Source organism: Podarcis muralis, chromosome 4 (genome assembly GCF_964188315.1).
Source record: "Podarcis muralis chromosome 4, rPodMur119.hap1.1, whole genome shotgun sequence".
Taxonomy (NCBI): domain Eukaryota; kingdom Metazoa; phylum Chordata; class Lepidosauria; order Squamata; family Lacertidae; genus Podarcis; species Podarcis muralis.
In genome coordinates, this window is record NC_135658.1 from 18,157,101 (window position 1) to 18,172,711 (window position 15,611).

The 15,611-nt window shown below is 41.3% G+C and overlaps 1 protein-coding gene across 5 annotated transcripts in view; it reads right to left on the bottom strand.

The window, feature by feature from the left end:
* Positions 1–15,611, bottom strand: part of MRE11 (MRE11 double strand break repair nuclease) — a 31,539-nt gene that overhangs the window by 10,228 nt on the left and 5,700 nt on the right. For all 5 annotated transcript variants that reach the window (XM_028726080.2, XM_028726082.2, XM_028726083.2 and 2 more), the window contains 12 exons: positions 14,228–14,388; positions 13,960–14,047; positions 12,892–13,033; positions 10,407–10,521; positions 8,956–9,141; positions 6,834–7,005; positions 6,285–6,365; positions 5,314–5,440; positions 4,780–4,880; positions 2,806–2,979; positions 1,945–2,007; positions 463–682 (listed from right to left, as the gene is read on the bottom strand). In XM_028726080.2, the coding sequence (XP_028581913.2) occupies positions 463–682; positions 1,945–2,007; positions 2,806–2,979; positions 4,780–4,880; positions 5,314–5,440; positions 6,285–6,365; positions 6,834–7,005; positions 8,956–9,141; positions 10,407–10,521; positions 12,892–13,033; positions 13,960–14,047; positions 14,228–14,388 (1,630 nt within the window). The remainder of the gene's footprint in view (positions 1–462; positions 683–1,944; positions 2,008–2,805; positions 2,980–4,779; positions 4,881–5,313; positions 5,441–6,284; positions 6,366–6,833; positions 7,006–8,955; positions 9,142–10,406; positions 10,522–12,891; positions 13,034–13,959; positions 14,048–14,227; positions 14,389–15,611) is intronic.

Genomic DNA, 15,611 nt, shown 5'->3' on the forward strand with positions numbered 1-15,611 from the left:
TGGAGGTAACAGGGCACATGGGTAACATATAGCCCTTTTTTCTCCTAGCAAACTGTGCACATTTGCAAACTGAGCTTTATGTATAGTGAACGACTCTGGGGTTGCGGCGCTCATCTCGCTTTGTGGCCAGCATGACTAAGCCGCTTCTGGCAAACCAGAGCAGCGCACGGAAACGCCGTTTACCTTCCCACCGGAGTGGTACCTATTTATCTACTTGCACTGGCGTGCTTTTGAACTGCTAGGTTGGCAGGAGCAGGGACCGAACAACGGGAGCTCACCCCGTCGCGGGGATTCGAACCGCCGACCTTCTGATCAGCAGGCCCAAGAGGCTCAGTGGTTTAGAGCACAGCGCCACCAGCATCCCTTCAGAGCTTTATGTATATATGCATATTATGACTATCATCACCATCATAATCCCACTATTTTGGGATTGCAATTGCAAAGGACAATAGGGCTACTGGCCTCCTCTTCCTCGTCGAGATGCTCCTCTTGCTGCTGCGTTCTGCCCTTTACCGCCTCTTGCCCGACCTCTCCCTCTTCCTCTGCTGGGTGGCAAATCATCATCATCCGAATCATCATTAGCCCTTTGACCAGAGGCAGCCACATCCATGAGGTCATCATCACTACTGACGGAAGCATGATGGGCTCCCTGAGATCTATGAGCTTTGGCCCTGTTTAAAGCCTGAGAGAAAAGTATTAACCAATGTTGAAGCATATTAACGGCCTTACTGGAAGAAAAATCGAAGTTTCATCTGCTTTCCCCAGGGGGTTGCTTCAGGCGTAATGCTAAATCAATGCTGAAAAACCTTTTTGAGCCCAAGAACTTTTGAGTGTGCACCATGGGCACCACCCTCTCTGGTATTATTATTATTATTATTATTATTATTATTATTATTATTAATAATGATACTTTCTTTATACCCCGCCCATCTGGCTGGGTTTCCCCAGCCACTCTGGGCAGCTTTCAACACAATATTAAAATGCAATAGTCTATTAAACATTAAAAGCTTCCCTTTTTTAAAGGTTCTTTCTCTCTTGGAAGCAAGGAAGAACAAGTGACCACCACCATCCCACACACAGACACACCTGCCAGGTTCAGAAAAATTAAAACAGATATTCTTGAATTTGCATGGTTTTACACAGGGTTCCCATCACCACCATAAAATATTGAGCTTACATTGGTAGACCACACAGTAAAAAATCACAGATCCATTCCTTGCCATGATGAAACATTGATTCAAGACATGCTTTTTACAAAGGATAACAAAAAAAAAACCCGTCAACAAATCACTGAACAAATCTGGTGATCTATGATTGCATGGCAAATTTTAGGCAATCCCTTGCAAAAACTATTAGAACCCATAGACTGTGCCTCTTAAGAGCCGTGTTTTGGCATCCAGCAGTGATGGAAAACTCTGGATCTTTGGGTTTGCCAATGTAGACAGATACATGATGGTAGCTGAGAGGGGAGAACTCAAAAGTATCTATTTTGCTGGAGCCAACTTGTATTAGCAGCTAAGTCGGAGTTTTGTGCTTCACAAGAATGAGCCTAGACTCCCACTGGGGCTCAGTGTTGGTTGAGGAGGAGGAGTCTGGAAGCTTCTGCTTCCAGTTTTAATTAAACACAGCTTGAAACACCATGTGATCAGAGCAAAGTTTGGGGAACATGTTTATTACTAAATAAATATGAAATGGGTAAAATATGGAAATGAATGCCAACACATTGCGATACACATTTTGGACACAATGGAAGCTACTGCTTGCATACAGAAGTTCTCTCTCTCGAAATGTTATTCAAGCCAATCAACTAGCTGTCAACGTTTCCCTTTTTTTAAAGGGAAATTCCCTTATTCCGAATAGGATTCCTCGCAAGAAAAGGGAAAAGTTGACAGCTATGATGGCCCAAGTCACCTTAGATCCTTTCAGTTTTTTCAGCTTAATTACCTCTCGAACTTCCTCGTCCTCCTCCATGGTGTTTTTTCTTCTCGACTCTCTAAAGCGTTGCACCTGTGTTGAAGTGGTAAAAGGTAACTACGGTAACTATGTATTTTTACACTTTCAGGGTAAAAAAGATAGGCAAAAAAGAATGGGACTGTTTTCCTCCTTCCATTATTAAAACAAATAATGGGGGGGGGGGGACATCCTGAGATGCTGATATGTAGAGCTTGACCTTCATGACTTACATTAGTAAATGCATCCAACAGCTATTAAGTCATTCAGATTAAGGTTGTTGGGTCTGAATCAACTGGAGGGCATCCAGCTGTGTAAAGCCAGTTTATACTATTTTGCTGCCATCTTGTGGCTTAAAATGGCAATGCCACTCAGTCACTTTAATAAGATGTCTCATAAATTAAGGGGCTGGGTTATCTTTTAATACTCCAACCTTCAGAACACGCTAGTAAAAAGGATCGGCTTGTCAGAACGGTGAATTGGGGGTGGGGTGGGGATGTTGGACGTTTACAGAAAATAATTGTGAAGTTCCAACACTTTTCTTTCTCCCAAATATTGCTACCCACTGTTATTTCAAGAAAGGTAAGTCCCGCCATACAGGGGTCAGCAAACTTTTTCAGCAGGGGGCCAGTCCACTGTCCCTCAGATCTTGTGGGGGGTCGGACTATATTTTGAAAAAGAAAAAAAAATCCTATGTCCCACAAATAACCCAGGGATGCATTTTAAATAAACGGACACATTCTACTCATGTAAAAAAACACTGATTCCCGGACCATCTGTTGGCCGGATTTAGAAGGCGATTGGGCCGCATCCGGCCCCCAGGCCTTAGTTTGCCTACCCATGCTCCCTACTAACCTCTTCATCAATTTTGGCTTCCTCTGCATCTGTATGGCGTTCCTTCAGAAACCGCTGCGTCTTCTCTAGCTGGAATTTCACCAGCTCCTCAATCGCATCCTTCTCCTCCTTATCCACAAACTCTTGCACTGCCTCTCCCATGCCTCTCTCAGTCAAGAGGGAAAGCTGCACTTTCTTGCAGAAAGACAAACAAGATAGCGCATTGAATACCCCAGATTTATTTATTTAAAACTGGTGTTCTTGGGTAGTGAAACTATGTAACCTGGGGGGGGGGGTGAAATTAAGATGAGCCGAAATGCAAGTGATTGAAAATTATTGGCTAAAGGCAGGGATGCACAGGGGGAAGTCATTGTACTCACACAATTATTTAGTTGAATGCCACCCTAAGCTTTATGGTTCTTGACTACAAAAGCACATAGTGTAATAAATCAGCCTGCACTGGTTCAGGCGTAACACTAAACCATGGTTTGTACTATGCAGTCCTCCAGGCTTTTCTATCTGACCTTCAGAAAAAGGTTCTCCACCTTTGTGTTAAGATTTGCAGAGGCCCTGCTCATTGTTCCAGTTAGTGGTGTAGCAACGCAGAGCAGGGCCTTCTCCGTTGTGGAACGCTATGTAGGAATGAAAAATCACAGGAGACGAGAGAGGCAGGTGTAACATGAGGCGTCTGGCCAGGGCGGACCCTGGGAGCCTCTTTTATTGAATATTACAAACATTGCCACAGGTGTGCTTGTCGCTGATTGGTTGATACATAAGCATAAGGCGGGAATTACATGTGAGAGGTGGGGATCACGTGTGATCATTTATTATCGATGGATTAAAGGCTGGGAATCGAAGCTAGAACTAGACAGGCATGAAGCCTCCTAATTAAATTGTAACTAGAGATTAATATGGCACAAACAATTACTAATGATGGATCATGGCATGAAACAATATAACAATCAAGTTCTGTAGATGTGGTCAGCTAGGCATAAAGAACAAGTCATCATGAACTTAGGGTGAGCTGAGCAAGGAGGGAATGTCTTGGTGTTTAGAACAGATCTGTACAGTGTGTGCAAAAGCAGGGAAAAGATTATAAGCAAGACTTTCCAGAATGCAAGAGAAAAGGTGCAAGGCTTCCCCAAAATGCAGCAGGTATGGGCAGAAGGAAAACTTCCCTTTAACGCTATATGCACAACTGCCTCCCCACAGAGGTGCAATTGCTCCTTACTTTGTTTTCAGACCTCAGATTAAAACATACCATATTTTGCCATGTATAAGGTGACCTTTTTTCTGGAATTTTTTTTAGTGATAAATTGGGGGTCATCTTATACACAGGTTAATACAGTAAGAAAGCGAGGGCTGGAGCCAGGGGCGATTCCTCAAAAGACAGCTCAACAGCTCAGCAAACTGAGAAACCTTTAATAAAAATATTTTTTTTAAAAAAACAGCTCAGCAAGCTTACAAAAGAAGCTCAATAACTGTTTTTGCAGTGCCTTCTCAGGTCTATTGGAATGATTGCTGCAAGACCTAGACTTGGTTTTGTGGATCATTTACTTATTTTGTGTATTTTAACAGACGTTATTATTGGACAGTTTGGATGCAATGATGAAAGAGTTTACCCAAACTGGTCTGCAAACCAGCTTCAAATTATGCGATTTTGGTCCTGGTTTTGTGTCCGCTCACAAACCATGGTTTATCAGATGGTATCAATTCACACATCAGAACACATCATGGTTTGCTGTTGTATATGAATCATCTCTTTTTCTTGGGGGCCACAAGCCTCTGTTGGTTTTTTGCTCAAAAAAATTTAACACTATTCCTCTTCTAGATTTTTTTCTTCCACACAATTTCAGACTCTTAGAATGAAGAATCAATAGCTATAAGGCTTTGAGAAACAAAATGGACCTGCTGTTAAATTAGCATTAAAACCAGAATTTCAACCTGAAATAACAAGAAGGAAATAACACCTCAAATTCTGAATAATAAGTTTACCTTCTCAGCTGTCTGGAAGTATTGTTTAACAAGATCCTCTACCCTCAAAGTTGTTGTCTCTGATGCAGGCTTGTGGACCAGTTTTCCAAAGTTAATCTCATCTGTAAAACAAAGGAAAAACGATGCAATTTTTAGCCCATGTAGAGAAATGGTTTGCAACCCCAAATTATCATTACAATAAGGCAAAATGCATATCTGCAGGGTGAAATAATTCAAAAGAACAGTCCGTGTGTGTGTGAATATCTGACCTTAAAACAGAACAATTGCTAACCTGTGGTAACTAATATTTTATGATATATATTGGTTGGTTCCCAATGTTTAAATCATACTCAGAGAGATATTAAACTAACACATCCTGTCAACAAAGGATTCCTGCGTATAGAACAATGCTACATTATTGTTGTATAGAAGCGCTGCAATGCTTCAAATACATTGTTGCCACACCAAAGTACTGCCATGAATAATGTTGTTTTCCCCATCAACAATATTTGCTATAATCCTCTGTAGAAGCTACATTATTGTTCATTCTTTTACCATTTTTCTCTTTTTGCTCCCGGTGCCTGAAAAAATGTATGATATCTTTGGGATTAGCTATCCTATCCATGAACTTTTGGCTGAAACGCACAATGTTGAATGGTTCAAAGCCTCCGCTGTAATCTACCTTCAAAAAAAGAGAGAAGAAAATAAGCATTAAAGGTATAGGCTCTGCAACCAAACATCTAAAATGATCCAATTTTCATCAGTTTAGTCTAATGCCCTTGCGAATATCTAGCTAACCATCCTGGTGTTTACAATACAGCACAACATTCAAGATACCCATCTTTAATAATTCATCTCAACAGCAGGCTTTTACAAGCAAACAAAAATTGTTTCAAACATCAAAAACCACATTTTTCTCTCTTTTTTAAATAGTTAAAGGTAAAGGTAAAGGGACCCCTGACCATTAGGTCCAGTCGTGGCCGACTCTGGGGTTGCAGCGCTCATCTCGCTCTATTGGCCGAGGGAGCCGGCGTACAGCTTCCGGGTCATGTGGCCAGCATGACTAAGCCGCTTCTGGCGAACCAGAGCAGCGCACGGAAACGCAGTTTACCTTCCCGCCGGAGCGGTACCTATTTATCTACTTGCACTTTGACCTGCTTTCGAACTGCTAGGTTGACAGAAGCTGGGACAGAGCAACGGGAGCTCACCCCGTCGTGGGGATTTGAACTTCCGACCTTCTGATCAGCAAGCCCTAGGCTCTGTGGTTTAACCCACAGCACCACCCACGTCCCTTTAAATAGCTTGATGGCTTTTAAACCCATTATTATTTCCCACAAGGGCCTCAGTTCCACTGCTTCAAGGAATGCAGACAAGATAGTCATGTACTGCCACTCCACGAAGGGGGAGGGAGGCTCTAAAATGTATGCCGAACAAGAACACTTTAAAATATGAAGTGTGTTTAACAATATGTTTGCTACATTGCTTTTTAATTTTTTAAAAAAACCATATTAGGAGCCCCATCTTACTCGTAATCTTATTAGAGGCTTATCTGGTTGTCTGGGGTTGTCAAGACGGTCTCTTTCTGAATTGTCCAACATGGCTTCAACCTTTAAAAATGAGAAGGGGGAAAAACACATACCTGGCTATTTGTTTATTATTTCCATTTATCAACCATCTAAAAGATCTCAAAGCAGTTTACATGCAGAATTAAGTGCACAAAACCACATCAAATTATTCACATAACAGAATACAAAGGCAATATCCTAATAATACAATACAATACAATATAATAATAATATTTTTATTATTTTTACCCTGCCCATCTGGCTGAAAGAACTACAAGGCAGTATGACATAAATATTTCAAACCCCACAACATGCAATCATTCATCCAATCTCACTCACCATCCATTTGACAACACTACTACTATTCACAGCCTCAAACATTATCAACCATTCATATTCCACAATATTACAACCCACATACAAAGTGTCCCTGTACACAATGAGACAGCACTCCTAATATCCAAAACCATAGTGGACTCGTGCCCCACTCCTATCTTTTCCAGCTCCTACCTTTTCCATGCAGAAAGCTTGTATCGCTTGTGTTACTTTAGGATTGTCGGGATTAAAGATGTCAGGATGGTCAGCAAGAACAATGTCCTCAATGTAGAAAGGCCGTACTGTTTGGAGAGGAATCTTTTGCATATTCATTTTTTTGCCTTTGATGCGCAGCAAGCCAACATGTCTGGAATGCATTGAGCAAAGCCGGGTAAATCGAGTGTGGCATATACCCTGAGAATTTATTTCAGCCATGATCACTGTTAGGCTCACAGAGTTGTCTACACGATGGAAAGCTGTTACTTGTTACAGGCACCTTAACAGGTGGACAGGCAGTTCAAGGGCCATGGCTAGGAGAAGTTCACACTGGGAATAATCAAAATGGATCTGGGTCCTTATACCAATGTGCAGTGAATGGAGATGGGCAAGAATCCCCTTCTCGGACTTAGCTTAATGCAGACCATTGCAGCTAAAGATCTGACTTACATTTTTGACAGAAATAACCTGCCATCTGTAATCCCTATCCCATCATGAATCCTATTCTGCCTTCACAGGTTTCTTTCACCAGGACCAGCTAACCTTCCATTTTCCTTGCATTCACTATCAGCATTACAGAATCTGTCCTTCCTCCTCAAGTATCTCAGCAGCTCAGCAAATTGTTTGGGAACTGCACCAGGCAAGCAGTTTTTAGTCTAAAATGTAGTCAGTAAATCTACAATCGCAATTCTGTTTTCCGGAGATAAAACAAGGCTACATTACCTAAGCTACAGAAATCTATTTACTTGTATTCAACAACAATGGCAGATTCTTGCACTCTGCATCTTGGATGACACAGACCTCTTTCCTTTATTCTCTCTCTCTCTCTCTTTAATTATTATTTGGTTCTCATGCCAGTGCATGAGCTCCTCGAGGTCTGTCTTCCGTCAGAAGGTAGGAAGTTGACCTGGGACTTTGAGCCAAAGGCAGTCCAGTCTCCTTCAGAAGTTATACCAGAGACTGCCTCTTAGCCCCAGAGAACAGGGCCTCCTCCAATAATAACTGGCTCCCCATCTTTCCTTCCTTTACTTGAGGAAAGAAATGCCAGATTCTCCCACTCTGCTCCTTGCATGGCAAAAATTTCCTGTGCAGTTCTCCACGTCTCTGGGTTAATTGCTCCAAAGCCATTTGGATTAAGGGTTGCTGGTGCCCATGGAGGCTATTCTGCTACTAAGATTCTGAATGTGTGTTTGTTTGTTTCAAAGGAGCATAGCAAAGAAATCAGTTATGGTTCAATTTGCTAGTTTACAAGATTACTATTAGGGGAGGGTCCACAAATTATTATTTTTATTATTATTATTATTATTATTATTATTATTATTATTATTATTATTAATTTATTTATACCCTGCCCTCCGGCAGGAGAGCTTGTTCTCCTTAGCCCAGCCTCTCTACTTGCCACTATATGTCAGTCCAGTTCCACCCCTGGGGAAAAACAGGGGACACAGACAAGAGGCTCAGTGCCTTCTCCCTTCTTGTAGACATTTCAGCTGAATGGTATGTGGCATGCTTGTACCAAGAACAGATAGTACAACTGGGGAATCAGCAGCCACAAGTCAAGTCAGGTCCTGGACCCTTTGGTAAATCACTGAAATTGTAGGAAGGGAGGCGCAGTCCTAGTACTGTAACAACAGGAATTGCCATCTGTCACAGTGAGAGAGCCCTGAAGCCTTCTCTAGAACAGCGTTTTCGAAGCTGAGCAGATTATGGGACTCAGGTAGGAGCAAGCAGCTAAAACTAAGGGGCAGGGCTTAAGGGATGGGGAGATCTTCTAATTCCTCACTAGTTTCCCCTTAATACCAGGAATAGAAATTAGAGTCCCCTGCTTTCACCTTATAAACAAGCCGAAAGGGTGAGGACAAGCAAAGAGTATCATATTTTTCCGTGTATAAGACTATGTTTTTTTTCCTTTTAAAAATGTCAAAAATTAGGGGGAGTCTTATACACGGATAGTGCCGAGGGTGGACTGGTGATTGGTTTTTGCCACAAAAATAGGGGGCGTCTTATACATGGGGGCGTCTTATAGACGGAAAAATACAGTAATTTGCAAGATCTCATTTAGTAAACCAGAGAAAATAATAAATAAAACTTAAGTACATACTTTTTGGCAGCTTCTCCTGGTGACAAAGATGTAACCACTGAACTTCCTGGCTGAGATACATAGAAAAGTTGTCGTTCATTTCTGGCAGGAGCTATTTTACATTCATGCTCATGACCCCAAATTACAAGGTCAATAAAATCATCTAGAAACTGTTCCGGAATATAATTTGTGGCACCATGTTTGCTCCTGTACAAAAGGAAACATACAAACGTAATTGCAAAACTGAGGAGGTGATTTTACACTGATATTAAACTAAAATATTCCAGTTAAAATTTGTGTTTATAAAATATTTAATTCCACTTTAACAACTGCAAAAACATGTGTATCAGGTACAATTTTCAAAAGGTAAGAAAAAGCAAATTAAATTAAAGCTGTAGGACAGACAGAAGTCCAGGTTGCAGACAGATCAACAACGGTCAAAGGTAAGAGGCCATTATAAGGGTAGCACTGAAGCACAGAAAAATAGCCCAGCAACTCCTTCTACCTGCAAGCTGCTTTGTTGACTCAGAGAGTAGGACACTTGGGTCCTATTGCTAAGTCCCCAGATCAAGTCCCCCATAGCCTTATGCAATCCTACCACCACTGAACCTCATTTTCTGCATAATCAAAAGTGGCCCATCCACACCAAGGAGCCAGAATGAAAAGCAAAATTTATCCATTGTAATTTGTAAACACAGGTAACAGAAAAGGTTACTCACTTGACAAGAGCAAGCCATCATTCAAATGAGAAGTTTGGATCCCACATAAATTTTGTTTGTTTATTCTTCAAATTGCTGAGAGCAACTATTCCTTACCCTAAGGATTACGGTACTTTAAAGGTAAAGGGACCCCTGACCATTAGGTCCAGTCGCGGACGACTCTGGGGTTGCGGCACTCATCTCGCTTTATTGGCCGAGGGAGCCGGCATACAATTTCCGGGTCATGTGGCCAGCATGACTAAGCCGCTTCTGGCGAACCAGAGCAGCACACAGAAACGCCGTTTACCTTCCCACTGGAGTGGTACCTATTTATCTACTTGCACTTTGATGTGCTTTCGAACTGCTAGGTTGACAGGAGCAGGGACTGAGCAACGGGAGCTCACCTCGTCGCGGGGATTCGAACCGCCGACCTTCTGATCGGCAAGTGCTCTGTGGTTTAACCCACAGCACCACCCGCGTCCCTTCCCTATTAAAGAGTTAAAACCTGTTGCCTAAGGTTATTATTTATGTTCCTCCAAAAGCAGAAAAGTGCTCTATATTCACATCAGCTGTGCAGAGCTGGTATCGTAGTCCACCATCTTTTTTCTGTCATCAAAGATCAAGCAAAATGACAACTTTAAATCAAGGCTGAGCAGAGTGGAGGGGGGAGAGAAAGGTACAAATTTCATCATCGACATTTGTACCTCACCCGTGTGACTGGGTTGCCCCAGCCCCTCTGGGCCAACAGAATATACAAAAACACAACAGCAGTACCTGTTCTGGTGAATTACAAACAGATTAAACCAACTATCTTCATCTTCCTTTGGTCTCAGCATAGTTACTTGCTTGTTCACAAACATTCTGTGAAGCCTCTCATCTGGAATAGATCCTGGAACAGACATAATAATTACCTTGTAGTGAGTTGTTTGTGATGAAATACCGTGAAAATGACATACTGTACTGCGGTAAAAGACTTCCTTCATTGGCAAGAGGTTGGACTAAATTATCCTTGATAGCCCAATGGTTGGTATTAAAGTTGCCAATGTTTAGAAAAGGTCTAAAACTGCCTTGTAATTTGCCACTTACATATTCACTTTCAGAAAGTAGCATGTCCTGGGTCAGCAGCCAAGAGGCATCCGACACATTCCTACACAGTCATCACTGCCCTCCCAAGCTGCTGCACTGAGTTCCCTGTCCAAAAATGACACAGAGCAGAACTGCCAAGGCTGCACTCAGGACAAAGTAAAGGCTGGTAGCCCCCAGACCAGTGGTGTGTGTCCTAGTCAAAGAAACACGGTAAGGAGCTATGGCAGGGGTCAGCAAACTTTTTAAGCAGGGGGCCGGTCCACTGTTCCTCAGACCTTGTGGGGGGGCCGGACTTTTTTTTGGGGGGGGGATGAACGAATTCCTATGCCCCACAAATAACCCAGAGATGCATTTTAAATAAAAGGACACATTCTACTCATGTAAAAAACACCAGGCAGGCCCCACAAATAACCCAGAGATGCATTTTAAATAAAAGGACACATTCTACTCGTGTAAAAACACTCTGATCCCGGACCGTCCGCGGGCCAGATTTAGAAGGCGATTGGGCCGGATCTGGCCCCTGGGCCTTAGTTTGCCCACCCATGAGCTATGGCATCCAGTGAAGGAGGGAGCCCTGAGCTTGGTGAGTTGGGCAGGAAGTGGCTGCCTACTGCCAAAGTATTTATTATCAAGCCTGACTAAAAGGAGAGCGGCAATCTCAATTGTTTAGGTTTCTAGAATATTTAAAACCTGATTCCCACCCCACTCCCAGAACAGTTTCTAAAAGAAATACAAGTGCTGGATGGAAGCAAAGCAGGGATAACATGCTAACGATAAATTGGCAGGCCAAAGCAACAGCAGCAGAGAAATGTGGGGGGAAATAGGTTCCGGAACCATGTGCTCGAGAGTTTATTGTTCTGTTTTGGGGAGGTGCTGTAGCTCAGAAGTGAGGCATCTGTTTTGCACACAGAAGGTCCCTGGTTCGAGAGAATCCTATCTGAATTCTTGGACAGCTGCTTCAAGTCAATGTAGACAATACTGCTCTAGATGGAATGGTAATTCTTCACAGAACTCTAGCCAATGGTTGCCATCAATTTGATTTGAACTGATTTTATAATAAATTGATTTTAGAATGCTGTATTATTTTACTGTTGTTAGCCGCTCTGAGCCCGGCTTCGGCTGGGGAGGGCGGGATATAAATAGAATAATAATAATAATAATAATAATAATAATTATTATTATTATTATTATTATTATTATTATTATTATTATCATCTCAGTATAAGCCAGCTTGCTATATTCCTACACGGTGCTATCTACCAGCTCAAGCCAATTTGCCTCACATCTGCAATCTACATGAACTTCCTTTTACGGTGGTACCTCATTTTTCAAACACAATCCGTTCCAGAAGACAGTTCGAGTTCTGAAACTTTCGGAAACTGAAACCTCAAGAGGCAACAGCTAGGCCTCAGGATCTTGCACTCAGCGGAAGCTGCACGGCATGTTCGACTTCCGAGGCATGTTCAAAAACCGAAGCATTTACTTCCAGGTTTACGGTGTTCAAAAACCGAAATGTTTGTTAATGGAGACGTTCAAAAACCGAGGTACCACTGTATTTGTTTAGTAAAATTTAAATACATCACTTGATTTAAAAAAACAACAGGTGTTTGTGTGACTTCCACAAAGTAGTATTGGCAATGGCACTCAGGTTTCTGTAGAAAAGTAGGAGAATGAAAGAAAATGTTTCTGTAGAAAAATAGGAGAATGAAAGAAAATGTGGTCAAGGAGACAGCAAGCAGGCCAGTACTAATGAACCAGGAAGACAGAGGCGGGAAAGTCAGTATTTAATTAAATAATAATAATAATGGACAGGGTTTTCAATGAGCCACAAATAATTTAATTATTAAATGCAAAGCACTTTTAATGCACTCATTGCTTACCATCTTTCCCGCCTTTGATTTACTGACAGGTATAATGGAAAGAGCTATTTGCGCTACTACAAACTTTTGAGACATCAAACCTAGGTTCCCCTCATTTGGTGAAAACCATAAATACTGGTCAACAGGCTTAAGGTTTTCCATATCAAACTCCACTAAACTTACACCCCAGGATCATAAAGCTAATTCTAATAAATAAAATTCACCATCTTCAGGCCAGACCTGATGTTCCTCCAAGATGTTATGGTTTCATTAAAGCCTTGCCACCATTCCAAAAAAAAATAAAAATAGCATACCTAATCCATAAAGAGCAATTTTGGAACTGCCCTTCTGAAGCAAAACAGGACTAATGTCTATCTTCTCTACAGATGGTGACCGTCCAAAATGATTCACAAGTCCTGCACAACTTAAGATGTCCAAAGCACAAAGAGCATCTGCCTGTAAGGTAGATGAAGGAATATCTAAAATTAGCATTTGTTTATCAAAGGTTGGCTTGGTCACCATTTAGTCAAGAAACACATTTAGTACAGATGAGGAAAATGTGGTCCAGCAAATGTTGGACTACAATTCCCATTAGCCACAGCCAGCCAGGGATGATAGTTGTGGTCCAGCAACATGTAGAGGAACACAGGTTTCCCAACCAATGTAAAGCATTTAAGGAAGGAAAATCTTGTATTCTTTTCCAGATCAGCTAAACTAGGCTTATAAATAGCTACTAGCCTGGTGCCTGTAACAGCCTCTAGGGCTAGGCATCTGGGAAAGAAAGCTTTTGTAAAGTGGAATTGATTCTTTTCCCTCCTTCTTCCGGCCATCAATAGGCCACAAACAATGAACAGAGATCTATGTAGACATGAAAGATATTTAAAATGCTAAGTACTAATATCTTTGTGGACCTTAAGAGGATAAACTAGAATTGATTACATGGTAAGTGTACATGTTTATGCCATTAAAAAGCATGTTTTATCCTAGGCCAACAAAGGAAACAGAGAGCCACATCAACCGCATTTTCAGCACCTTATGTAACAAGTTTATGCCTTCTTAAAAAGCATAAATCATTTAAAAACCTCAATGCAACTATTTCAAAATTACAATGTAAGCCACCATAACCGTTTCATGCAAGAATTAAGACAGTAGTTTACCTAGGCACCAATGTTGCAATCTCACTAAGGCTACAATCCTAACCCAAATGACCTCTATAGGACTTACTTCTATGTAGACATTATTAGGGCTGTACTGTAAGGACATCAATGCGTAAATGTTTGCTGGATTCTGATGTTTAAACTCTTTACTAATCTTCTGAAGGTTTGTCATATCCAATAATTCATTAACCCTACTAGTTATCAACTTTTGTATAACATTCTTACCCCTGTTGGATCATCATGGTTGCCATGAATACTAAAAACTGGAATAGAAATGTTGAGATTGTCATCTTGGTAGTTCACCCAAGGAAACCTGAACAGGAGAGCGAAGTTTAAGTTTATTTATAAACAGAAATATCACTGCTCAAGTCATCACTTTTTACACTGAAACATGCCATAAATGAATGGCCACAGAATAATTATTATCATTTATTAAACTCAATTTAGAAAACATTACAACTATGATAGTCAGTTTTATCATAAAGATACCTACTTGCTAAAACCAAAATTAACTGACTGGTCACTCAGAATTTCAAACTGTATAGGACGGTCGCCCATACAATATTTTCTTAATAATTCTAAGCAAGTATGTAATGTTTTTCTGGAAGGTTTGTTTTCATGAAAGAGATCGCCTCCTAATAAAAGAAAATCCACCTATAAAAAGGAAAGGGAAAAGTTATTTTAAAATATTGAAAACCATTTCCATTTATAATTTTTTACTTCAGTTTTGTGAAACCATACACCTTTGCAAAGAGTATTAATAAATAAATAAATTGGCAGTATTATATTATTATTGTATTTATTATTCATAATAACATTATATACATCATATTAAACAGCTAAATTTCTCTGAGCCATTTTTGGTTACCTAAAAGCAATTTACAGTGCAAACAAAATCTAAATAATCAAAATTAATCTTGCTCTTTCAGCGCTGATTAGCCTTAAACAGAGAACAGTACATAAAAGGGCAAATTTATCCAGGAATTTCATAGAATCATAGAGTTGGAATAGACCACAAGGGCCATCGAGTCCAACCCCCTGCCAAGCAGGAAACACCATCAGAGCACTCCTGACATATGGTTGTCAAGCCTCTGCTTAAAGACCTCCAAAGAAGGAGACTCCACCACACTCCTTGGCAGCAAATTCCACTGTCGAACAGCTCTTACTGTCAAATTTATACTGAGTCTTTAATAAATATTTAAGTTTGTAACTGTGTAAAAGTAATATATTCATTTTTTAAAATCAGCTATAATACATTATATGTTACAGTGAAAGTTCAAGAAACTGATGCATTGGCAGAACCACATTAAGGTAAAGGTACCCCTGCCCGTACGGGCCAGTCTTGACAGACTCTAGGGTTGTGCGCCCATCTCACTCAAGAGGCCGGGGGCCAGCGCTGTCCGGAGACACTTCCGGGTCACGTGGCCAGCGTGACATCGCTGCTCTGGCAAGCCAGAGCCGCACACGGAAACGCCGTTTACCTTCCTGCTAGTAAGCGGTCCCTATTTATCTACTTGCACCCGGGAGTGCTTTCGAACTGCTAGGTTGGCAGGCGCTGGGACCGAACAACGGGAGCGCACCCCGCCACATTACTATTCCCATAATGTCCCATCTGTATTTTAACAATTTTTTCAGCAACATGTCACATCTCTGAAGCCGTTTAAGTAAAATATCCTGCCACATGTAGCCCTTCATTACTATTCCAATCCTTGCTTATGGTTGAAGGCACTCAGGATGAGGAACCTGTGTTAAATCCAGCTCCCTTCAGCATCAGTCAGGTGGCCCAGAGGGACGAGGGAAGCTGCAATTCAGCAACAATCTAAGGGACACAAGTTCCCCATCCCTGGCCTACACAATGCCATGGATTACATGGTACA